Source organism: Melospiza georgiana, chromosome 7 (genome assembly GCF_028018845.1).
Source record: "Melospiza georgiana isolate bMelGeo1 chromosome 7, bMelGeo1.pri, whole genome shotgun sequence".
Lineage (NCBI taxonomy): Eukaryota > Metazoa > Chordata > Aves > Passeriformes > Passerellidae > Melospiza > Melospiza georgiana.
This window is the reverse complement of record NC_080436.1, coordinates 40,771,821-40,797,303: the sequence shown is the minus strand read 5'-3', so window position 1 is coordinate 40,797,303 and position 25,483 is coordinate 40,771,821. Positions and strand designations below refer to the sequence as shown.

Genomic DNA, 25,483 nt, shown 5'->3' with positions numbered 1-25,483 from the left:
GACACCTCTCTCCTATGGATTTCTTTTGACTTTCTTAATTCTTTTCTTGAGTGTCATGGTTCTAATGTTACTCCAAAACTTTGTGTCCCATCAGCCTTCCCATTTTCCGGACATGATAAATTTCAGTGCATTTTCTCTTCACACAAACACACATCCCATTTTTATTTGGATCTTTTGTAGGGCACTGTCACATCTGTGGCCATGTCTTTTAACTCCTTTCCAACCATTCCTTTGCATTCTTATCCTCATGTTATATTCTCAGGGAATTTTGCTATTTCTTTCCTTAAGGTCTGCTGTCTAGGTCACTGCATCAAAACCTCAATTCATTCATGACTCTCTTTCTTACTGGCCTTCTTTTTCAGCTTTCTTCCACTCTAGAGTTCTTCATAGTATCATTGTACACAGCAGTATTCATGAATTTTCAGATGGACCATGCCTTTGTACATGTAATCCATTTAATTATTGCTAATAGTATCTCTGTTTTTAAAAACTTAGAGGTGAAGGCATTCTAATTTGTTTCTGTATTTAAGATTTACATTTGAATAGTCTCAGAGAATAATCATGTTTGATGTACTTATGTAAAAATGCAAACAAGCCCATACTGTCTTCTATGAACAATAATATAGCCTACAAAGGAAAATGGTGTTTTTAAAACATGACTGTTTGAAATGTCTTTGTTCTTTTTAGGCTAAAACTATTCTTGGGGAGCACTTACTGAATGTTGGTATCAATCGAGATAATGTGTCTGAGATTCTGCAGATTTTCATGGAGGCTCATTGTGGGCAAACGGAGCTGACAGAGAGCTTGAAGACAAAAGCTTTTCAGGCACATTCTCCAGCTCAGAAAGCATCAGTACTTGCTTTTCTGGTCAATGAGTTAGCATGCAGCAAAAGTGTAGTAAGGTAAGATTTTTCCCAAACAGGTGTGTGAAAATAAAATCATAAAAAATGTTGTAGTTCAGAAATACTGTGTATTCACTGTATTCTGTTACAGGGGGACTACTTATGTTCTTCTTACAATGAAAGCTGAAATTGATTGAGTTACTGCTTCTTATTTTTATGTACTGTTGATATGATGGAAGAATATAACTTTTCTGTGTTTGGTCTGTAATTCTGTTTTCAAAGCTTGAACCAAAATTTCTCTAGCAATTTTAGGAATAAAAGATGAGGTTGATTGCCAAGAAATTCACTAGGTATTCTAGGGAATAATTTAGAAGAGTTGTTCAAGGCTTCTGCAGTACACTATTTTCCCTTTTTTCCTTTTGTTTTTGAAGATGTTTTGAAGATGTTTCTTTAAAAGTAGGGTCATAAGGTGAGGTGGCAAGTATCATTGTAGTAATTCAAGAAAGTGTATATGTTGCATTTGTGGTCAGTAGTGTATAGTATTTCATAATTTTAAATCCCCCTTATGTTCAACAACTTGTCAAAACCCACCAATGTGGAACAAAAAGTTAGGAAATGCCTTTTTCTGGGATACCTGTTCTTCCACAGACTGTCTATGCTGAAGTGTTTCATGACCTAATTGAGTGCTGCTTTGTTTCTTGGTGTATTCTGCTGGGTTTGGTACCCTGTGCTGCAAATTAATCAGGGTCATGTAAAGCAGGAATGGAAGAGATGCTTCAGGTTTTCCGAAGTTGGAAGATAGCAGAAGTGGGCAGTGCAAGTGCTGTGCATCAACTGTTCAAGAAAGTTCATGTGTATCAGTCAAATTCATCATAGAAAGAAACTTCCTCTTGTTGCAGACGACTCTTAGGTCCTGTTTGTAGAAATGATCACTTAGAACTGGAGTTTCTATATTTTGATCATAGAAACAACGGTAATCTGGTGAATTGCTGAGGCCAGGATGTCTCAGCACGGGCACGCAGATGGTGGCTGCACCAAAGCCCTCTTTTTGGTTCTTCAGTTTCTGCAGCGAAAAGTGAATGTTGGATTGTAGGTCCCAGAGATCCTAGGTAGAATACTTCAGATGTACCAGTGGTAACTGTTTTTTCATCACAGGGCTATGTGCTTTGTGGCAAAGACATTTGGAGGCTTGACACTGAACTAGAGCTATGAAAAGAAATGTTGAGTGCCATGCTCCTTGTGGAAAGAAAACTGAGTGATATTGGGGATAAAGACTGACATAAGTACAGCAGTGTGCTACATTGGCATTCCTAGTATTGTGATTTCCTATATTTAAAATTATTTATTTTGAAATTTAAGGATTTCTCAAAAGATAGTTATTTGAGGGAAAAGTGTCTATATGTAATGTCTATCAGAAAAAAGATACATAAGTTCACAGTTAATGGATTATTTTCATCTTTGACAGTGAAATTGATAAAAACATTGATTATATGTCAAACTTAAGGAGAGATAAATGGATGGTTGAAGGCAAACTTCGGAAGTAAGTTTCATTTCCTTAAATATTACAATATTTTGCTTTTTTGCCTTTGTTCACATACACTGCTCTATAGGAAATTGGTTCTAAGCATAAAATCAGCCGATGAAGTTACAGGTTTACCAAGATATTAGTAATCAAACTGCTTAATTAAGACAGATGTGGGTTTAGGATGTTGCAACACCAGTCTTTTACAGTCTATTAAAGATGCATGAGATTCAGAGGGTTAGTGTCACTCAGATTTGGAGCAAAGTCAAGTCTAATTTTGTATTCTTTGGAGGAAACAAAAAACTTTTAATTGGAATATTAAAGGAGCCATACAATTGTTATTGACATAATCAAAGTTTATTTGGACCTATCAAAATTTCCAGTGTTCATTCTGAAAGGCATTTTAAGACAATGTGATTTTCATACAACAATTGCCAATTGAATTTTGCTAATTTATGTTATCTTAGTGTTTCTCATCTGTCAATGTCACGTCGTTCCCTATAGCTAGGGATCATATGTAGAATGCAAGCTTTGAGATATTTTTTATATTTCTTATATTTCTGTTTAAGGTAAAATTCGAACTTCTTAAAGGTTGTCAGTTTCATATTCACTGTTCTCCCATCCTACAAGACAAAATTCCATACAGCAACCATACTGGCTCCAACTATCAGGAAGCTGGACGGCATAAAGTTAATGAATCACAGGGGGTAAAAACGCATAGCCAGACTCTGCTTTTTTTTTTTTTCTTTGTCATCTTTACCTCTTGCTAGGAACGGTAAATCCTTTCTTAGTCCTTGCTTTAGGTACTTCCATTTCTAATCTTATGTCTCCATTTTTTCCCTTTAATGTATCTCAGAAGGAAGAAGGAAAGAAGTAAAGAAGAAGGACAAGAGGGAGGTAGATGAAAAAATTAGACCAATAAAAAGACATTTTCTACTAATACTACAAATCCCAGTCTGCACAGAGTTAATGTATTTTAACCTTTAGGTTAACCCAGTTACTTTTTTCCTGTCTTCATCTGTGTCCCCTCTATGGGATATGGTTTAAGAAGTGTTTATGAAGTTCTGATGTAGCCAATTTACCATTAGCAAAATGGGACCCTTCCCTGTTCTTGTCTTCTTAGGGCCTGCTTAGTCTTTCTCTCCCTCCATCAAACTGTAAGTACTTGTAGATGTAGGATCTTCCCTTTTCCTTATAATCTCTCATTTCTTCCCTGTCAAGTAGTGAGCATCATACTCTGAAGTCCCAAGCTTGTCCTCCTTGCTACAATAATTTTTCCATTTCTTGGAATTTTGCCTCGTGTGTGGATTTTGGGGTCCAGTGGTGCTCTCCCTATTTTTGAGTGCAAGTACTGCAGCAGAGCTTAGAAAGGTTGTTTTTCTGCTTCTTTGAATTCAATGAGCTTGATTCACCTCTCTCAATCTTGGATTCAAAATTATTGAGTTTTCCACTTTTTCTGATGAATTCCAAGAAGGTTCTAGAAGACTCTTCTTCAATCAATTTTAAACAATATTTTCTTCTTTATGATGTCAATTGTGTTTTCCATAAACGCGTACAACTGTTCTGGGGCTTCTCTGAAATGAAATCTGTACACATCAGTCTTCTTTTTTGCAATTTTTTTCTGCTTCCAGACTTCATTCTTACATGTTGTCTTCCCCATCCATTCACATCTTGATCTAATTTTTAAGCATCCTAGTCCCAAGGAGTTTTGCATGGCAATAACTGGTTAGTTGGGTGCTCGCTGTGAGATCAAGAGCTGTAACCTCTTTTCACATGCCTGCAGACCTTTACGTGCCCCTCCTGCGGGAAGTGTGTAGGGGATGAGTAACGGAGGCTGAGGAATGGATTTATGTAGTCTCAGCCTGTTTGGCCAGTGTTTGCTGTCATTAATCTTCAAACCACTGTGTCCAGGTTGGCTACAAGTATATTCAAGGGGGATGAGAAAAGATTCTATCTGCATCACATGTGTTCGATGAAGGAGGTTTTAATTTTTGCGGTTATGTTCTCATTTTTTAAGGACATAAGCTGGGGAGGAGGGCAAAAATAAATGCAAAAGCCTGTTCTTGACAGATGTAAATAAGCAACAGTGAAATCCCAGGTTGGAAAACAGAATCACTGTATTTTGTTTTAAGGGATGCTTTGCCTCTCACCCCTTTCCCCACTCTTCCCTCCTTTTCTCCTCCTTCCCTCAAGGATCTTAATAAGTGTAATGTAGATGATTGGAAATCTGAGTTCTGAACTGCCTGGACTGTTTCTGCTTAGCTGATCTACAATGAGAGGTTGCATCTAATTCCTTCTCTGTCACATTTTGCTGTGAATCTTGGTACTAATCCCTTTTTTTGTAAAGGTGCCTATCTCATATGATCAAGTCATCTTTCTTTGTGCTGTCTATGTGACAGCTGTGGTCAGACTCTCACCTGAGATGATTCTGTGTTTTTTTTTTTTATACTAGATAATCAAAGTCTCAGCATCTCCTTTTCTATTACATGTCTTCTCTTTGGCATCTCTTTTGTAGTGAGATTAACATAAAACTGAATAAAAATGAAATACTGCCTCTTAAAGAATTAGATAATAATAATTTGGTTTAATAACTTGTTTATTATAATAATTTGTTTTTATAAAGGACTTGAGTTTTTCACTGCAACAGTGTTCTTTTCACATGCCAGTGTTTTGGTATGCTCTGTGTAAGTTAATTTCTGTTGAATGAAACCATTTCAGCTGTAAATGATGATGGTATATGAAAGCCAGCATCACTAAGGGGAGAAATTGCACCCTGAGTTTAGGTAGGAGATGCCAATGCTTTTTTACCAAACTTTAATTTTTTGAGACGCAAGGTGAAGTACATGAAAAGTACAATGTTCAGAATTTCTTTGCCTTGGTACTACCTACTACGTACATGCAAAAATTATGGGGGAGGCATGAACACTAAGTCAGAAGGTGAATTTTCCTTTTGTGATCTAGTTAGCATTATAGTTGAGATTAGAGCAGGCTTAAGTCAATCATCTGGTTCTCTGATGGGCCACCTACTCTTTTTACAGGTCAGTAGACTTCATGATTCTCTCAGCAGTTGCAGATGCAGGTTTGGTCCATACCTGAAAGTGAGAAAGACAGAACAGTTTCCTAAGTGAGGGTTTTCTTCTCTCAGTGAGCCATATGTCTAGGCAACAACAGAAAATCATGCTGCTTCTTGAAATAACTGTACGTTTTTAAAGTTATGCTGGCATTGGTTTCTGCCTCTGCACTGCTTTGAGTAGGGACTGCAGCCTTCTTCTGCTTGTGGTGCTATCAAAGAACAGCATCTTTGGTTCATTTGCATGCTTGATGATTTGCAGTATTGTGCAAGCTTCCTTTAGTGCTTGACAACATTACATCTTTATTTTTGTTTTCAGCAGAAGTAGCCTTTTTTGTTTCTTCTGATTTCTTTTAGGTGTATGAAAGAGGTGTTGGCAGGTCATGGAACATTCGCTTGCCAGCTTTATTACTGAGTTGTCTTCAAGATTATCTTAGTGTATGTAAATTGTCTCTAGAATCATCCGGCACTGCAGCAAACAATCCACTCATTAACTAGTGATTTTGGTAGTTAATTCCTGTTTATTGGCAGGAATTTCCAGTCTACGTGAAGAAGCTTGAAGTTATCCTCTTGAAAAGGAAATTAATTTTCTAAAAAACTTAATCAATAGCCTCGTGGTATTGATGCGCAGTGAGACTGAGGGTTTTTGCACAATACCTGAAAATGTTATTTGCTTCCAAATTCACTAAAAGGCTTGAGATTTTTTTAAACATATTTTAAATCACTAAAACAGGCAAACATCCACTTGATATGGAAAAAATAAATGTATAAAACTTTATAAATTCTCCTGTGGAGTAACTAGTGCATAAAAACCCAACTCAAAACAACAGCAATAACAAAACCATACCAAGAAACCAAAGCCCAGCAGTTTTCAAGTCCCTTTGATGATTTCTTGGCTAAAAGTCTTTTTCTAAAAAAAGCACTGCTCCCAGTTGAAGAGTGACACCTTCATTTCAGTTTGTGCTGTTGAGAACTGGCTCTGGTTATCAGTGTTTTAGAAGGCTGGTTCATTTGTCAGTATTCCCTGGAACGAGTACTTGGACAGCACTCATTGTACTTGTAGCTACTTGCTGTATGGAATATTGTTCTGTAGGATGGGAAGAGAGAGGAGTACGACAAGGAAAAATTACGTCCTGGTAATTGTGTTTGTCGTTACCGTTCTGCTTTTCCCATCCTACCTTCTTCAGTCATCTCTTTAAAAATCTTTGTCTTTTCTACACGTTTATGAATCTCTTCTAAGTCAGTTGCGTTTTTGGTCTGCGTGATAAGTGACTGGTTCAGCCTGGCTATATACACCTCCTGTGGTTCAGCATGTTTGCCTGCAAGCTCCCTGATAGGTGGAACTGTAATTTTTGCTGTGTGGAATCTTGTCTTATAGGGGTTTTGTAGAAGAAGGAGGTCTACTACAACCATAATAACTGGTATGTAAGTTTCCCTTTTCTTTCATAAAAGGAAAAATGACAGTTTGAGTAATCTTTAGTTGTTGAGGTAACTAAAATTCCCCAGGAAAAAAAGTGTATCTTAAAATAAAAAGCTCAGCTAAAGGACTGAGGTCAAATAATATTTAAAGTTCATAAAAATCTAAAAATAAAAAAAAATTTAAAAATTCAATCAGCCTGCTGTTGCCATGCAGTGTATAGAATTTCATACTTCCAAGTGAGTCTTTTTGCTTTTTTCTCCCTGACAGTATACACAAGTATTTTGTCATCATGTTCTTAAATGCATTAAATAAAAGATAAAGAAGTTGAAATGGTTCTTTCTTCTGTATCGTCTTTCCTGACTTCTCGAAATCCCTCCTGTGTTTCATTTCTTCTGAACAGTTACACAGTAAAATTGACCTGGGAGAAAGAAAGTCTATTCAGGATGGAACCACGAGTAGTAAGGGTTTTATAACATCAGTTTTTCTTGTTGACTAGTGACAATAAATATTGAGAAAATTCAGTGTCATGATAGATCAGAAGCTCTAATTCAAGTCTGAAATGTATGATTTTCTTTCAATCTCATAGGAAGAGAGGTATGTTTATGCTACAGCCATAATCCATCATTTCACGCTTTCTCATGTGTTCCAAGGCTTAGAATCATTCATGCCAAGAAAACTGGTAAAAGAGATGCTGCGGGGAGTGGGGACGGAGGCGAGGAGCCCCATTCCTTGGAGACGCCCGCGCCTGGCCGCAAGCGCCGGCGGAAGGGAGGGGACAGCGACTACGATGACGACGACGATGATGACAGCGACGATCAGGCAGATGAAGATGATGAGGATGAAGAGGACAAAGATGATAAAAAAGGAAAAAAGGCAGAAGTTTGTGAGGATGAGGTGGGGAATTGTCAGTATAGTGAAACTTTATTTGCAAATAAGCTAAAACTTGTTTTCCTTCTGTTTTTCTGTAATATGGCACTGTTTCCCAAAAAATGTTGCCATAAAAAGGAGGGAAGAATAACTTACCTCCAGTGTTTTTAAATTTTGATTAGTTTTTATTATTTTGTTAACTAAAAAATGAGCAATGCAGTTGCCTTTAACATTCTCTGTTTTGAAGCTTGAGTGATCTTCTTGTGCATTTTTTTCACAACTTCCCCCATGTAATCACTGCCTGACTTTATTTGATCACAAGATGATAAATTTTATTTGTCAGTGTCAGATATAATACAGGAAGTATCAACGAAAGATTTTTTACCTTGTTGAACTGGATTTTAATGGAAATGCCCAGGCTTCCACTGGATGGAGCCTTTTACAAGGCACAAGCAATAGAAAATACTATGTTTTCAAGCACGTGATGCAGCAGTGGGTATTTTCTGTTTGCCAGAAAATTATCCATTCATGCAAGGTTCGAAGATTTTTAAGACTGCTTGAACAATGCATGTATCCAACATATGTGAACTCAGATGTTTGCATACACCCTTAATTAGAAACCCAGCTCATTTCTAGTGTAGGAATAGCTCTCAGTGCTGCTATTGTGGATTTATTTCAAGTACTAGAATTTGTATCAATTTAAGAGACTACCTTAGAGGAACAGCCCAAAGTACTTAAAAATAATTCAGAATTTTTAAAAGATTAATATTTAGATTTCTAATCTCAAGTTGATCCCTCAATCCTTTTCCACCTTGTACAATCTCTTATGTTGGTACACTGGGCATTTCATAGCCAAAATTCCAGTAACAGTACAGAAATTAATTTTCTGATCTACCAGAAATTCCATCACATTTGTATTCTATGTAGTATTTCAGATGGCCTTACTCTTTTACGAAGCCAAGAAATACAAGACTGGTATCTTATGGTGGAGATAATTTTGACCATATTCTTTTGGAAAATTACTATCTCCAAAGGTTTTCTTCAACTAAATTAAAACTCTTGTCATGGAAAAGACTCTAAACAGGCAAGAAGGTGGCAACCACAGACTTAAATCATGAACTCATTCCTCTTAAAAAATCAGCAAGATTGAAGCTGTAACTTTTATAGCAGAGTTGTAATTTCAATGTCTACAATTTCACATAGACATTGAAATAAAATGCAAATGTGGACTGACCAAAGACTTACTGATAGGATTTTAAGGGATGCCATTATTTCATGCATGAGAAACACTTAAAATTATTTTGGCTATCTAAAAATCTTCATAGAAACTAAGATTAAATTCTGTAGTATTGTGTTCATGCACAAACTGATTTACTTCCAGTTTTCAGCAAACATGAGCTTTCTCCTTTGTCCACGTCTGGGTGGTTTCAAAATATTCAAGGTGTGTCCTCTTCTCAGTTGTGTTGTTGCTAGTGAAATATATTGCACAAGCACACAATTTGAACTTATTTTTTCTCTTTAGTATTTTCCTCTCATTTTCTGTTACATCTTTTTTCTGTAATAATGATAAGACATAGTAGTATGATTTTATCCTGTAATAAATATGATGTGACAGTATATTTGGTGATTATAGGATGACGGGGATCAGACAGCAAGTGTTGAAGAATTAGAGAAGCAGATTGAAAAACTGACAAAGGTGAGAGATCATTACTCTTTTTTTCTACTACAAATGTGATCACTGGGTGTTATGAGTTACTGTATTAAATGTAAATTTCAATGCTCCGAGTTAATATAAATTGAAATAAGTGTCTGCTCTTGTTTTGTGAAAGTATGAATAACACTCCAATTCGTGACACCTGAACTGTGAGTTTCGTCCGGTGGCACTAAGTAGAGGTCACTCAAAAGGCAGTTAATAGTAATAGTTGATAATATATTTGCACTTCAGACAATAATGTAATTTTTATCCAGATCTACTTCACATATTCCTGTTTGTTGATCTTAGAAAGTGATGACAAATTTTGTATATCAGAAGCAATGGCTTCACTTATACAATGAATTGTTGTTCTCATGCCCTTCTTTTTATGCTGATTTCTGCCATTGTGCTCCAAGCCAATACAGAACTGTCTGGGCTTCACATTTTGAAAGAAGCAGCAATAGAATTGGAAGAGCAGTATAAGTGAGAAAGTTTTAATGTTGTATTTAGGGGTACTCATGACCCATATTTTTATTGTTCCTATTTGTCATGTATGACTTCATGTGTTGGTTTCCCTCATGATCCAAATTGCAGTAAATCAGCACTCCAGGATTCCACCTGAGTCCCATCAGTGTGAATTTAGCAGAGCAAGAACTGAATAAACTAACTGAAGTTCTTGTTGGCCCCCCTCAAAGAGCTGTGTTATGTTCAAAGACAGAGTTTATTTTTGTCTATTGTTGTTGTCATTCTTTTATGAACAGTTAAAATATCTCACTAGTCTCCCATCAACAGTTGCATTATCATCTGTCTTCAGGGCTCTGTTTACCACTTGCTGATGCTGTGTAATTATTAGGATTTCAGCTGTTCTTGTGCAATGATATCTTTCTTTAATCCACTGCTTTTTGAGAGTCAGGGATAAAAAGACAGGGTGCACCATTGCAGTGTGTTTTTAGAGGATAAGGCTAGGTTTAGCCAGGGAGTACTTTAATGGATTTTTTAAAGGAAGTTTTGTAAGTAAAATAATCGAGGCAGTGATTGCGAGTAGAATATCACACAGATACACACAGACACACCACTGTCCCGAGTCTTGAGAGGGCCTCCTTGTCTGACCCTTGAACTTCTGTTCAGTCTGGCAGCCAGATGTTTTCTGTAATAATGAGATTTTCTTTTAACCGCCCACCGATTTATAATGCTCTCCCTTTTTTAATAGCAACAAAGCCAGTACAGAAAGAAGTTATTTGAAGCTTCCCACTGTTTGCGTTCAATGATGTTTGGTCAGGATCGTTACAGGCGCCGGTACTGGATCCTGCCCCAGTGTGGTGGTATTTTTGTAGAAGGCATGGAAAGTGGTGAAGGTAAGAGCCATAAAGGAATGGTGGCACACACAGGCATACAAGGCCAGGACATTCTGCCCATCTCTGGAGGTGCTGGCTTTGTGCAGCAAGGTCTTCACCCTCAGCCAGATGGCCTCTGGCTGCTGTCAGTAGAACTCACCCCTTATGTGGTTCTCTGGTATCTCTTTCTGGTTGTGAAAGATCAGGTAATACAAAACAAGGATTGGTATTTTGGAAGTTTTCAGTTGTTATACTTCTACATGTTACGCTTTTACCTACCTGCAAAATTTCTTGATTCTGAACTATTTCACCTTTCCCTATGGCAATGATCTCTGTGTATGAAAATCAGGAGGACCATAGAATGCAGAAAAAATTTTCATCCTCAGATTTTCTGCAAATGCACAGACTGTTCTGTGCATGAAAATAGGATAGATGGCTGCAAAGATATGACAATTACTTTCATGCAGTGAAGTATCTTGTTTTCTAATAAACGACATGATTTAGTTGATTTAGTGTCTATATTTTACCAATCGATGTTTCTTTAGCCAGCAATTGCTGAAATCACTTTGCTAAAACTAAAATGTAATTTTGGGCTTGTGACAGTTATATATTAACTGTGGTTGAATTTTTCACACACTTTTAATTGGATAGATGCAGAAATTTTGTATCAACCTGACTTTTTTGTTGGTATTGGAATTTTTAAACATAAACTGTCATTTTGGCCACAGAGAAATCCTTTCTAATTTTCATATAGGTGAACCAAAACCGCATTTCTCTCACATTTTTTCCTTCAAAAAAATAACAAGAAAAATATCTGATGCATATCAGAATTGCATGATCTCATGCAAATTACATATTCTAGAGAACTGTTTAATTAACTGTAACAGTACAGCATAGTAGGAAATTTGAGCCTGGTTTGTGGTCCAAAAATGAGCCCTAGAACTTCTCCTGAATGTAATCTTGATGATCAAATTCTCTTTCTAAAATGGGTAGCATAAAAAGTACTTTCCTGTCTCTCTCTGGCTCCGCATTAAGTTATGCTCCGTGTTAGGAACGGTTTTGCACAAGTAGCTGCATACAGAATGTGCTGCTTGCATTTCTTTGGTTTGCCGTATTTCATTGTATTTTAACCAGATGAATTCCCAAACACTTTGGAAATGATACACAAAGAAAATAGTTTACATGTACTTACCTGTCTTAAAATAGTAAAAAAACGCACACAAACCAATCCACACAAAGTTTTAGCCAAGAGCTGTAGGGCTAACCTCTGTTTTTTAATGTTGTCTTAATGAAAGTTTAATCACCCTGAAAAGGAAAACAGAGGTATTCTTATATTTTCACCTGCCTCTCTTTCCCCTCAGCTCTTAGTTTGCCTTCTTTATGTAAATTCTACACTTTATCTGTTTCTAATTCTGTAACCCTAACCCTAAATCTTGGCAATAGGAGACATAAAGTCTTGAACGGTCTGTCCATTTAAACAAAACTTCTCTATCGCTTTTGTGTAGTCATTTAGTCATTTTCATGTTTATGCTGATACCTAAAATGCTTATATCTTGATACAGACAATAACTATGAACACATTTTGGAGTTTTAATAAGAGGGGATGTAACTTCTTTGTAGAAATTACCATTTTTCAGGAGCAAGTAAATATTTGTAGATGCACTTGCCATGAACTGTAAGCTGTGTGTTAATTTGTGACTATGGTATCTGATAAAATAAGGAGTTGGATTTTCTACCTCCTTCCTCTTATGCAATCAGTTCACTATTTAAAAGCATTTTATACTTTTAAAGACCTTTTGTCTGAGTTAGCAGTCAGTATAAGGGTAGAAGAGAAATAGTTAAGAAAGACTAGTAGTGCAGAGAAAAAAAAGTCTTTTCCTTTCATAAAAGCTAGATTTTCAGATTTTTTGGACCTCCTATGTTTGAATAAACTTGTTTTATTTTTAATCAGCTTCTGCTTGCTGTATTTTAAATTGATTAGATGTTAGCTGTCTGCTTAGTTGTGTGGAGTTCCAGTCATGCTGCGTGGCTCTTGAAAGAGAATTAAACTTCGTAGACTGTTGATATTGTTTCACAGTTAAAGTTGTTAATGATTTGTATTGAAAGAAGTAAAAGGTTTAATATTTTGGTATTTGGGGAATATTTTTGTAACAGGAATTTTGGTTCTCTGTTTCATAGTTGGCTGTGTGTTTATTGAAACAATCAGTTGCAAAAATAAACTTAGGAGTGAAAACACTGCACTCTCTTGATATCACCAGAGAAGCTTCTTGATGAGGCATGCAGAGTTCTGCAAAAAGAAAGTTGGCAAAAATTTGTCCCGTTCACAGACTTTGCACTGGCAAACCGCTTCTGATGTAGTACTGGATGAATTCAGTAGTGTGTTAGCCACGTTGAGGGGATTTTTCCTAGAGGTGTTTAGTCGTGTTTAAATCTGTATGCCTAGAAACTTGCTCCTTTGGCAAAGTGTGCTGTAAAGCGAGAAGGGATTTCATTAACAGCAACAACAGCAAAGACATGGGAATCTAACATGTATTGAGCCAAAAACGAAGTTATTTTTAATTCAAACTAGGATTATAAGAAGTTTGTAAAATAATTGATCTGTTACAGGTAATCTGTGTTTCTTGCACCTTTTTAGGTCTAGAAGAAATTGCAAAAGAAAAAGAGAAGTTAAAAAAAGAAGAAAGTATGCATATCAAAGAAGAAGAATTTGAATCAGAAGAAAAATTGCATTGCTTAGCTACAACTCACTGTGAGCAAAAGGAAAATCTGAAAGAAAAGGACAGCACTAACCTGTTTTTACAAAAGCCAGGGTCATTTTCAAAATTAAGCAAACTGTTAGAGGTAGCAAAAATGCCACCTGAGTCTGATACTATGTCCCCAAAACCCAATGGCAGTGCAGCAAATGGCTGCACATTATCTTACCCGAGTAACTCAAAAAACTCTCTCTGCAGTCTTCAACCCCCTGCATCACAAAGCTCTGTCGAGAAGCCTGAGTCTAATAATATTTTCAGTCCTAATGCCAGTGGGACAGGAAAGTTTTACAGTTCTCCACTAATTCCAAATGATCAGTTGTTAAAGACTCTTACTGAGAAAAGCAGGCAGTGGTTCAGCCTGTTGCCGCGGGTGCCCTGTGATGACACTTCAGTCACCCATGTGGACACACCAGCTACCACAGCTCCACTCACTCCTCAGTCACATCCACCATCAAACTCACCCTCACCTGTTCCATCTCCTCTTCTGGGCTCAACCTCTGCACAGAGTCCAATGGGATTAAGTCCTTTTGCATTGTCACCGCTGCAGGTAAATAAATTAATTTTTGAATAGCTTGAATTTGCAGAGTTTATTTGGGCAGGATGTCTGTTCATACAAATTATTTCACAGACCTGCGATCATTATATCTGCATTTTTAATTTTTTTTCTATTTCTAAATGTTAGTAACTAAATACAGAAATTTTATAATACTAGATTATGATGTATCAAGTAAGCCAATGTATGATATTTTGTACGTGCATTTCAGTAATTAATTTGGCTTTTAGAGTGGTACTGGTATTAAATGAAAAGCAAGTAAATACAAACTAGTTTTTAGAAGTGTAACACACCAAACCCTACCTTTAGAGGCTGTTGTTTTTTAGCATTAACAGGGCCCTAATAAGTATTACATGTCAGTGTTACATGAGTTTTTCTGAAGCTAACTGAAGTATTGAGTAAAGGCTTTCTTTGTGTTTTGAGTATTGTTTGACAAATAGCATCCTAATAATAATTCAGGTTTCTTGGTTATAGTAATGGTAGTTGTGCTTTCCAGCAGATGAAGACAGGACTACCTATAATGGGACTTCAGTTTTGTGGATGGCCTACAGGAGTTCTTACTTCAAATGTTCCATTTCCATCTCCTTTACCTGCTCTTGGATCAGGGCTGGGATTATCAGAAGTGAATGGTAACTCATTCTTGGCATCTAGTGTTCCTGCAAGTAAAAGTGAATCACCAGCACTACAAGCTGAAAAAATAACTTCTGCCCCTTCTACAGCAGCTGAAGTAGCCAAACCTGTAGATTATCCTAGCCCAAAGCCTATACCAGAAGGTAAGTGTAATGCAACAGTAAGGTGATAATTTCTGCAGTGTCTCTATCATGTTACAATTGTTTTAATAATTTGCCTATTGATTTTCTAATCAGATCATGTGTGATCACATAAAAAAAGCACCTGCAAAGTGTTCATATGCTTGTCTTGATTTAGAAATGCAGTATGGATGGTGGAGGATTACTGATCCAGAGGACCTAAAATCTTTGCTTAAAGTGCTGCATCTCAGGGGAATAAGAGAAAAGGCCTTACAAAAGCAGATACAGAAACACATGGATTATATCACTCTGGCCTGCATCAAAAACAAGGATGGTATGTAGTTTATATTTGTTACACATGGTGTTGGGGCACCAGACAACAGATATAGAACTCTCCTGGGGTATGTTTAGCAGGAGAGTTAAAGTAGTGGTTGGAGAAAAAAGTTAAAGGTCTCCTCATCTGTAGCTGCATTTTCACCAGCCCTGTTCTGGAAACTTACTGTATTAGAGAAATGCCATGTAATGTAAATAGTTCTTGTGATATAAGTAATCTTCTTAAGCCTTGGTAACCTTCTGAAGCTCTTTCCATCTCTGTAACACTTGGCCTTTCCTTCCCTTTCCTGCCCTTAAATTGCAAGTTTGAAAGCATACAGAATTTGTTGTTCATATTGGGTATTTTAAGAATAGTATACTTTCACAACAGTTTTTGAGCATTTGACTGGAGTGACGGGTAAATCAGCTTGAATTTACCAGTGCAATTGTAATGTTAATTAAAATAATAAAAATGTGATTCTCAAATACAGTTGCAATTATTGATATCAATGAAAATGAAGATAACCAGGTAACTCGGGATGTTGTGGAAAACTGGTCAGTAGAAGAGCAAGCTATGGAGATGGATCTTGCTGTTCTTCAGCAGGTGGAAGATCTAGAGAGGAGAGTTGCATCAGCTAGTTTACAAGTTAAGGTAAAACCAACTTTCAGTAAAATGTCTCTTTAAAATAAGTGGTATGAATTTAAAGCAGATAGCAGTCTTTGTATATTGGTAAGTGCCTTCTTATTCCATCCAAATTGCCTACAAATGAAATAGATGCACTGTGCAGTATCATGGAGATTTGTGTTTGAAACATTTTATTGCAGTTCAGTCTTCAGCTGGAGATGCTCAGATTGGCAGTTCCTGGAGAATGTTCTCCTACAGTGCAGTTCCATGTACGTTTTGTTAACCTTCTCTGAATGCAAAGACCGTATTTCACAGAGACTGCTTAACTCTTGGGGAGGTTGCCACAGTTCTGCCTGGGTTGTGTGATTTTTGCTGTTAAAGCTTTCAGAAATGTCTACAAGTACATCAGAATAATTTGCTTGGGTATTGTAGAGCCATGGAGAACATGTAATGGTTATGAGTGTGATACAGTTAAGAATTCTCTGGATTTTGAAATTTTCCAAGGTGGGTGTAAGGTTATCAAATTGCATATGTTTGGCTATAGTACAGGTGCAGTGTTTGGGATCTAGTTTTTGGCATGAGATGGATGTTAATTTCCTGTGTCCTGATACAGCCTCCTGAGCCTGATGAACAGGTAGACCTGTTCTGATGTTTCAGCCAAGAGAACGGGATACTTCACAAGGGGGTAAAAATGCAAACTGTTGCAGAAAGGTCCCTTCAGAAAGTCCAGTAATGCTTGTGTTTCTTGATTAATTATTTTAGTTCTCTGGATATTTTGGAAAATGTCTCTACAGATGGATTACAAGTAACCAAGATCTACTGGAAACAGCGCTTCAATTACTTAGTTTGATTCCATAAAACAGTTCCTCTGATTACACACTGAGTTAACAGCAACCAATAAATGCCCAAACCTTTCTATTGACATAGGGTTGGCTGTGTCCTGAACCTGCATCAGAGAGAGACGACTTGGTATATCGTGAACATAAGTCAATTACTAGATTGCACAAGAAGCACGATGGGGATTGTGCTGGAGGCGGAGAAGGCAGTGCCAGCTCTCTAGAGCGGAGGAGTGACAACCCTCTAGATATAGCTGTAACCAGGCTCGCTGACTTGGAGCGGAACATAGAGCGAAGGTATCTGAAGAGCCCCTTAAGTACCACCATTCAGATCAAACTGGATAATGTGGGCACAGTTACTGTCCCTGCTCCTGCACCATCCATTAGTGGTGATGGTGACGGGTAGGTTATTGAGATTAACTTGAAAAATTATTGTGCTTCTTTGCTAATTGGAGCCTATTTTCTTATTGCCTGTTATCTATGTACTTTCTTGTATGTCTGTGATCCATATGGATCATCTTATTCTGCATGGTGCTTTGTAAAGAATTTTTTGTTATGTTTGTTAATATTCTTGCAAAGTTATCTTACATTTAACTGGTTGTGACTAAGCTTTGAGGCACGTAGCCACAGTCTGTGCACTACATCAAATTTAGTTGCTTAAACCTTATACTTATTGGCTGTGTATGTTTTGTCATTGCTTGGCTTTCGGTGTGATAATGATTGTCTCACATTTAAACATGAAAAAACACAGGTGTGACCTACTTAATTTGCTTGTATTTTAATGCAGAACTGAAGAGGATATTGCTCCAGGGCTAAGGGTGTGGAGAAGGGCGCTGTCAGAAGCACGCAGTGCTGCTCAGGTAGCTCTGTGCATTCAGCAGTTACAGAAATCAATAGCATGGGAAAAATCCATTATGAAAGTTGTAAGTATCTAAACTGTTTTTGCTGTATCTTGTGTTCCAACTTCAGACATTTTAAGTTAATGTATTTCTTATTACTTCACATAAAACCTCACAAAGTTAAACTGTACATTGTGCACAGATGAATAAGCCTAATGGAAAAGATTGTCCCTTGATTGCCAAATTCAGCATCCTGAACTTGCTAAGATAGAAAGCTCTTGTAAATGGTTACGTTATTTAAGATGGTAATTATTCTTTGATGATGACATAGAGGTAAAAGTCATCTTGCTCCATCTGATGAAATATACTGGTTCTAATGGAGTGTTTCTAACCTCACCCGTGACACAAGTTTTATGGAGGTTCAACTTCATTAGGGATTTCATTTTTCAGAAAGTTGAGATGCTCCAAATATGCAGCTTCTTTGCATGCAGAGTTCTCACAACTGAACATACAAATTAGTGTGTGAAGAGACAAGCTGAAATATCTGTTTCCATGTACACTCAGCAGGTCAGTCTGTGTCAACTACATATATAAAAAAAGCACATGAATAGGATATGTCAAAATTTCAAGGACCTCTGAACCTCAAGTTCCTGAGCACAAAACTTGTTACTACAGCAATAGTGACTATGATGTGATCAAGTATGATCAGTGTTGTGTAGATGGTGGCAAAAGTGATTCTTCCATTTGTGGTCCTTTGCCTAATTTTTTAATTTCTGTCACTCCTATATAAATTCTGATTACATCTGGACAATTAAAGGATGATTTAAATAAAGGCTGTAATGTCAGACTGTACTTTTGAGTTTATATAGCTGTTAGCTTTAAGCAATAGCTTTAGTGCAAAACGCTTATGAATTTGGTAGGAGCACGTGAAAAGACACTGGAACATATCAACATGAAGTAATAATATTATATATATACTTCAATAATTATATCAGAAAAAAACGTATCCCTCTCAATTTGGTTTAAATATTCTTTGCATTTAATTACAACACAGTTGGTTAGAGCAGGGTGCTCCTAACACCAAGGTCACTGATTCAGTCCCTGTATGGGCCATTCACTGAAGAGGTGGACTCGATGATCCTCATGCATTCCTTCCAACTCAGAATATTCTGTGATACCAATAAACATTCTGCTGTATGTTTAAACATATGGTGTATGTTTAATCATGTATTTGGTGAAAATATTTGAAGATTTTTTAAGTTCCTGAAAAATAATGTCTAAAAAGAAGGTAATTAGCAAAATCACACAATGTATTTAAGAAAATTGGCAGTCCTTTAGATATTTTTAAGTTAGTGTGAATTTTAGGAAGTGCTGGGATCATTTGTTTTGCTTTACTGCATTTGTTCATGGTTGCCCTTGGATAAGATCCTACCAATTATTATATGGGAATGCCCTTGTAAAATATAAATTGTCTTTATTAAATAACAATTTTCATATACAGTATGGGCATAAATGAAGAGAAGATTTCTGAGATAGTGTGTTTGGGCCAACAGGTTTTGATAGGTATACCTTTACTTCTCACTCACATTAATGAATTATAAAAAGTGCTCATCTTTTTTTGTGCTCTAGGGACACTGGTCTTATAATAAATAAATTGCTTTTCCAACATGTTCCCCAAATGTAGCCTTTAATTTAGGTCCTTACATACTCCGTATATTCCTCTATGGATATGAGCACTAGCAGATTCTGACTGAAGTAAAATGAAAGTATTTTTGAGAGTGAATTTATGTGTTTGAAGGAGAAGGGTAATTTAGGTACCATTTATGTGTTTCAAATTTTGAAAATTGAATTAAACCCATTTTCATCAATTACAGTACTGCCAAATTTGTCGAAAGGGAGATAATGAGGAACTGCTGCTCCTTTGTGATGGCTGTGATAAAGGCTGTCACACCTACTGCCACCGACCCAAGATCAGCACTATCCCAGATGGGGACTGGTTCTGTCCTGCCTGCATAGCAAAGGTAACACTCCTGTCAGGATGAAGGGGCTGGAGCAAGTGACTGGTTTATTATATGTGGTAGAGTTACAGGTCTACCAGTGCTTTTTTCAGTGAAAATAATGGTCTATATATTTTATGGGGAGCTCTCATTAAATTATGAAATTAGTAGTTTTATTTAACTTGTATTTTAGTAGCAGTAAAGGCTGTAGTTTTATTTGTTCTAAACTATGGGCTTTTAAATGTAAGTAGGTCAGAATTTTCATGCTTATCCAGTACCATAATTTTTCATTGCTTTTTTAAAAATTATTCAGTATTTGTCTTTGAAATTTCATCATTAAGTGTTGACAGATCAATGTGTCAGGTTCTGTTCAAAAGAAAAATCAGAGAAAAAACGTTGTGATTTTTTTTTTTGTATGTTTGTATCAGTCATTTAGTAATGGACTAATGTACTAATGTTTGTCTAAATGTATGCCAACTTGGTTGTTAGGAGGTATTGTTGTACTAATTTGAATGCCAAGTGCATTTGTATTGTCACAAGTTGAGAGCCTAGGTCATGAGTACCAGGAATTTCTGCAGCCTTATTTGTCTTCAGAGAAGAGCAAAAAGTGAATAATCTCTAATATTAAATATTTAATTTATTTTGGTGCTTCTGTTTCTGATCTTCATTATTGTCTATCAGTGTTAACAGAGGTTTCTGTAATTTCTAGGTTATTACTTATTTCAGTTGTCTCTATTGTAGGCAAGTGGTCAAACTCTAAAGATAAAAAAACTTCAGATTAAAGGTAAAAAAAGTAATGAACAAAAGAGAAGCAGGAAATTAGCAGGGGAAACAGAGGATGAAGACTCTGCAACTACAAGCGTTGCCTTAAAAAGAGGAAAAACAGACCCTAAAAAAAGAAAAATGGATGAAAATGTTTGTGTAAGCCAGTTAAAGCAAGAAACTTGCACTGCTGTTAAGAAACCTAAGAGAGATGGAGACTCCAAGGACCTGGCTATATGCAGGTAAAGTGTCAGATGCTAAATTTAGGGGTAAGTCTTATTGAAACAAGTAGTACTTGATCCTTTTTCTCTCTGTTCTGGGAAACAGGAATGCTGTTCTTTGACAGACGTACGTATCTATACACGTTGTGTGTGTGTATGTTTGTATGTATACCTGCACACATGAGTGTCTCGTGGAGAAGAGCGAAGGCCAGCCCCAGTAGCGGTGGCACTGACACCTCTCTCAAGGGTATCGAGGACAATGTCCGCTTCCAACGGGCACACGTGAACCATCTGCTGTGGTGGCATTGCTGCTCAGCCTGGTCACACTCCTGCAGTTTTGACTAAAGTCAGTTTTAGCAGCTGGTTTGCAAATGGTTTCCACTGAGGATCATAGTTGCAGGACCATGTTTTCTGTGGGAATGTTGATCATTGAATTTCATCTCACATAGGTCGCCTGGAGAGAACTTAATGCTATATTAGTTACTAAGTTGTCTGTCTCTATGTACATTGTTCTCAGCCTTCAACAGGGCGCAGAATAAAGTTTTCCTTTTGTAAAGTTTGGCAGTTCATAGGAATTCATGTAATAGTGAAAACACTGTGAATATATGAATAAAATATAAAAATACTGATTCAAAACCTTATCTTATTTAGTATGATTCTCTCAGAATTGGAAACTCATGAAGATGCCTGGCCTTTCTTACTTCCTGTAAACTTGAAACTTGTTCCTGGTTATAAGAAAGTTATTAAAAAGCCTATGGACTTTTCTACCATTAGAGACAAGCTAACTAGTGGACAGTAAGTAAATCTATTGTAAATTGTACTTTACATTTTAAAAATATTTAAACACTGAAATACAATACATGTTTAAAATCAGCCAAACTATATTGTTCTGCTCTGACACATCTGTGATTACTTTTACAGTCAAAATAAAAATTCTTCATTGTATGCTTTTATCTTTGCCATATCCAAGTGAAATAGCATGTTGGATAGGAGAATGTGAGGAACTGGCTGAAAAACAATAAAACTGCCAGGTCAAATGCACCAAAACAATCAAAAGGAAGCTTTTTTCATGGAGACCCCTTAGTGTTATTGCGTGTCAGAGAGAACCAGCTGTGTAGGCTTTAAGCTTCTGGAGTCCCTGTAAATGATGTGGCTGTGGAGGGAAATGCCAGCTCTGTTGTAGGTAACACTCCTGTAATGGTGGTTAATCATTTTATAGTCCTAAAATTAAACTGCATGGATTCTTAAAGGAGAAGACCACATTACATGCCTCTGTGTACCTTCCCTCCTTGTTAATATCCCTATGCTCTAATGAATCTGTGAAGATGGACCCTCTGCAGTGTCTGTTGGCTCCACACAGCAACTTCCCCAGGATAGCACAAGAAGCTTTTTAACCTCTTCAGACTTTTCCTTCCATGAATATGAGATTTAAATGCTCCCCATGTGTTCATATCACTAGACTTGTAACTTCTATTATTTTTAATAATTCCTGTGAATATTGGAACACTCTTTGGGCCATTCAGGGGTATATTCAGGATAATAAAAAGAATTAGCAAAGACAGTGATCACAAGATTATTTGGGCAGCCTTTTTTTGCACACATTTGTTCCTCATTTAGATAAATTAAGCTCTACTCAACATTTTGAAAGGACCCTGAATGCAAGAATAGATGCATAAATGAAAAATAGCCATAGCATTTTAGCTAGAAAGCTGTTGAAGAGAGGGAGGAATTAGTTTTCTAAAAGTTTGTTTTTGAGTGCAGGCATGAAATTCTACCTTACAAAACTTGTGAGGAAAATAACAAAACAGTGACAAGAGAGTATTTCCTTTCACTGATGTTCATTTTCTTGTTAGAAATTCTAATTTAAATTCTTACTTAAATATTTTCTCATTTAGTTGAAATATTTTTCCTCTGTGATTCTCTGTGTTCCAAAAATTATTCACTTTTTTCTTCTTTTTAGGTACCCTAATCTTGAAGCATTTTCGCTGGATGTCAGGCTTGTTTTTGACAACTGTGAAACTTTCAATGAAGATGATTCTGACATAGGCAGGGCTGGCCATAACATGAGGAAGTATTTTGAAAAAAAATGGACAGAGATTTTCAAAGTGAGCTGAAGCTACTAGGACTCTTTTTTTCTTTTCTTTTTTTTTTTCCTTCTTTTAAATGAGGACTGATAAGACCAGCAATGTGAACTATATTTACATGGAAGTGCAAGGCACATACGTAACTAATTTTTTCCTTCAGAATATCACGGAGTTGTGATACTAGTTTTAAAGGCTTCACTCCTACAGCAACCATGGCCCCTTGGTTATTGGATTGTGTGTTTTAACAAACTAATGTAGGTAGAACAGGGAAGCACACCCAAAGAATTTCAAAGAAAGGGGTGTTATAGTGCAATAGCAATTTATCAAAACGCACTGAATATTCAACCACCAGAGCTCTACTTGGGGAAATGGTTCTCTTTTCCCTTTCAATAAATATCTATTTTTCATTTTTTTTACTTTGTAGTTTATTTTTTAGTGAATGTATTTAATTTTTTGAATTATTTATGATTATACAGCATTCAGAATCTTCGTTTTCTGTGAAAAGGAAGAACTAGAAAATTGCTTTAAATATTGAAAATACAACAAGGAATGTTTTAAAATATAAAACAAAGCCAAGTAAAACTGTTTACACTGATGTGCTGTGAAGGCACTAAAAATTAAACTTTACTGTAGAGTTACAAGTACATTTATATATATGTTGCTGCATCACTTGTGTAGTTAAATTGTATTTCAAGACAGTGAAGAAAAATTGAGACATGTATATACTGTTCATTATTGTTTATATTAAGTCTTGTTTTAAATATGTATGATGTGTACATATTGTTTGCAGACATTATTGTTTATGCCTTAGGAGGATGGTAGCATTTTATTTTAGTCTTAAGGTAATTATAGCTCTATGGCTTGTACAGTAATTATCCTCTACCAACACTGTGGAGTCTCCTAAATCTTGGTAGTGCCTGCCTTTAAAACAGGGTGTAGGGGATATTAGTTTTCCATTTTTCTATTTTGTTATATGATTTCAAGCCCCCACGGCCTCAAATCCAAGTATAATCATTATTTGTATCCATGTGGAAGAAAATTGTGACAGTTTCCTACGCACACAGTATTTTTTCATAGAAACATTTCCTCCATTTGCCTTGCCACAGAATAACACAAGAAGACATTTGTAACCACTGTGTTTTATCTACTGTGTGTTGTGGTGGCTTGTTGGGGCAAATAGATCGGAATTTTTTTTGTACTAATGTAAGAGTACTTGAAGTTTTATTTAAAAGAAATGTTGTGGAAAGGTAGCATTCTTTTTCTTTTCCCTTTTTAGGAGTGTTATTTTTCACTAGTATGTGTGGCACGGATACAATAAAAGACTGTTTTGCAAACCAGATTTTCTTGACAATTTTAATACTTCAGGTCTTATGTATACAGGTTTTTTGGTTTGGGGTATTTTTTAGATAATATCTTGGGAGTCTTGCATTTAACATTGAGTTCTTCTTATGATGCATCTAATTCTCTTGGGCATTTAATAGTAGCTCATAAGGAAGCAGTTGCCAAGCAGTCAGAGAGAAGTTCCCTACCTGTAAATAACGGAGGTGTGCAAGGTTGAGATCACTGTCCTTACAGACATGGAAATGCACGTTTGGTCATGTTCCTGAAAACTGCTGTCCTTGTAAGGTTCTGTCCCTTCTTTGGCCTGTAGAAGGGCATTAATCATACTCCTTGCTCTGACTGAGGAAAATACAGAAATTACAAACAGATATTGTGGAACTGCAATATCTGCGTTTCTCTCAAAATAATGTTGGGGTGTTGGTTTTTGCTTTTAAACTAGGTCTGCTGTGTTTGAGTCTTAGTGCCTATTTTTTAATTAATGTTTCCATTGCTCTCCCCAGAATATCTTGTTCTGTAATATTTACTTTATTACAAAGTTCTGTTAGAATAATCTTTATTACTTTGAATAAAAAAATCACATTTGGGTGTCAGACAGTCTTACATGCTAACGTGAACTTCCACACTGGCTGCTCTGTGCCTTTTCATGACCTTTCTGAAGACTTCAGTAAAGAGGTTTGCTGACATGTACCAGAGATGTGAAGATTAATCAATGTTTTGAATTTATGATGGTAAGTTTCTAAAAAGATGTTATAAATATGCTTAGGTAATTGAGAAATCTAGTTCTTCAATGATTTTTTTCAGATTTTGTGCTGGTTTATGCTTTCTCTGCAATACTAGACCTGTTAGTTTTCTGAAATATCAGACAGGTCACTAGCTACACTCCATATAATATCTATAGTACAAGTTGCATTTTTTTCAGTTTGTATCCCAATTCAGCTGAACAGCCGGGAAGGTGGCAACATCTACTCCTAGAGTGGTGACAGTGAGACAAGCATCACCTCTAACTTGACATGGCCAGTGTGTCACTTTCCTTGCTAACAGCCAGTGTCTTCATTTCTCTTGCAGTAAAATTAAATTTACAGGAAATACAGTATTTGAATAGCCAGCTTGAGTCATGCATATTCCCTCATAGATCCATAGAAAAGAGCAGGGATTTAACCACTAGAAAAACGTTGGTAACGTTTCCTCTTTGCTAATTTTCTCTCCTGTTGATGTTTGTATGTCTTCTTAAGAGGAAAAATTTTCCAGTGTGCTCTCATATTTTCTGAACAAACATGACCAGTCTTAGTTTACAGAATTTATTCTGAAACTTTCAGACTTACTATTTTATAAATACTGTAATGGTACTCAATGAAGAGTGCTATGGTGGAGTGTGAGTACTCTTTTGTCTCTTGTCATCTCTTTGGCAAAAATGGGATGATAAAAAAGCAGCTGAAAATCAAAATACGTATCTTTAAAGAGGTCTAAAGCCTTCTTTTTAACAGTGGTTGTCACCTAGGATTCAGAACAGTGAAAGACCAGGCTTCAGCCGTGGATCACAGAGTGTGTAATCAAATAAAATGCTATAAAACACGGAAGGCCAATTATTTACGGAATGCTTCCTGGGCGCAGTGACTCCGAGAAAAGTGACTTTGTCTCCCTCAAAACGTGTAGGTGCCGGCTA

At 36.5% G+C, this 25,483-nt stretch overlaps 1 protein-coding gene across 7 annotated transcripts in view; it reads left to right on the top strand.

Annotated features, from left to right (window-relative positions):
• BAZ2B (bromodomain adjacent to zinc finger domain 2B) overlaps window positions 1-23,818 on the top strand; it is a 110,876-nt gene extending 87,058 nt beyond the window's left edge. For 4 of the 7 annotated variants that reach the window (XM_058027643.1, XM_058027645.1, XM_058027640.1 and 1 more), the window contains 15 exons: window positions 688-902; window positions 2,308-2,382; window positions 7,505-7,748; window positions 9,355-9,417; window positions 10,625-10,769; window positions 13,384-14,048; window positions 14,551-14,827; window positions 14,982-15,137; window positions 15,607-15,767; window positions 16,668-16,978; window positions 17,364-17,499; window positions 19,290-19,436; window positions 20,154-20,416; window positions 21,047-21,190; window positions 22,356-23,818. In XM_058027643.1, the coding sequence (XP_057883626.1) occupies window positions 688-902; window positions 2,308-2,382; window positions 7,505-7,748; window positions 9,355-9,417; window positions 10,625-10,769; window positions 13,384-14,048; window positions 14,551-14,827; window positions 14,982-15,137; window positions 15,607-15,767; window positions 16,668-16,978; window positions 17,364-17,499; window positions 19,290-19,436; window positions 20,154-20,416; window positions 21,047-21,190; window positions 22,356-22,509 (3,156 nt within the window). In that variant the 3' untranslated portion in view covers window positions 22,510-23,818. The remainder of the gene's footprint in view (window positions 1-687; window positions 903-2,307; window positions 2,383-7,504; window positions 7,749-9,354; window positions 9,418-10,624; window positions 10,770-13,383; window positions 14,049-14,550; window positions 14,828-14,981; window positions 15,138-15,606; window positions 15,768-16,667; window positions 16,979-17,363; window positions 17,500-19,289; window positions 19,437-20,153; window positions 20,417-21,046; window positions 21,191-22,355) is intronic. The other 3 variants (XM_058027639.1, XM_058027642.1, XM_058027646.1) reach the window with 2 other exon arrangements.
• Window positions 23,819-25,483: the final 1,665 nt, after the last annotated feature.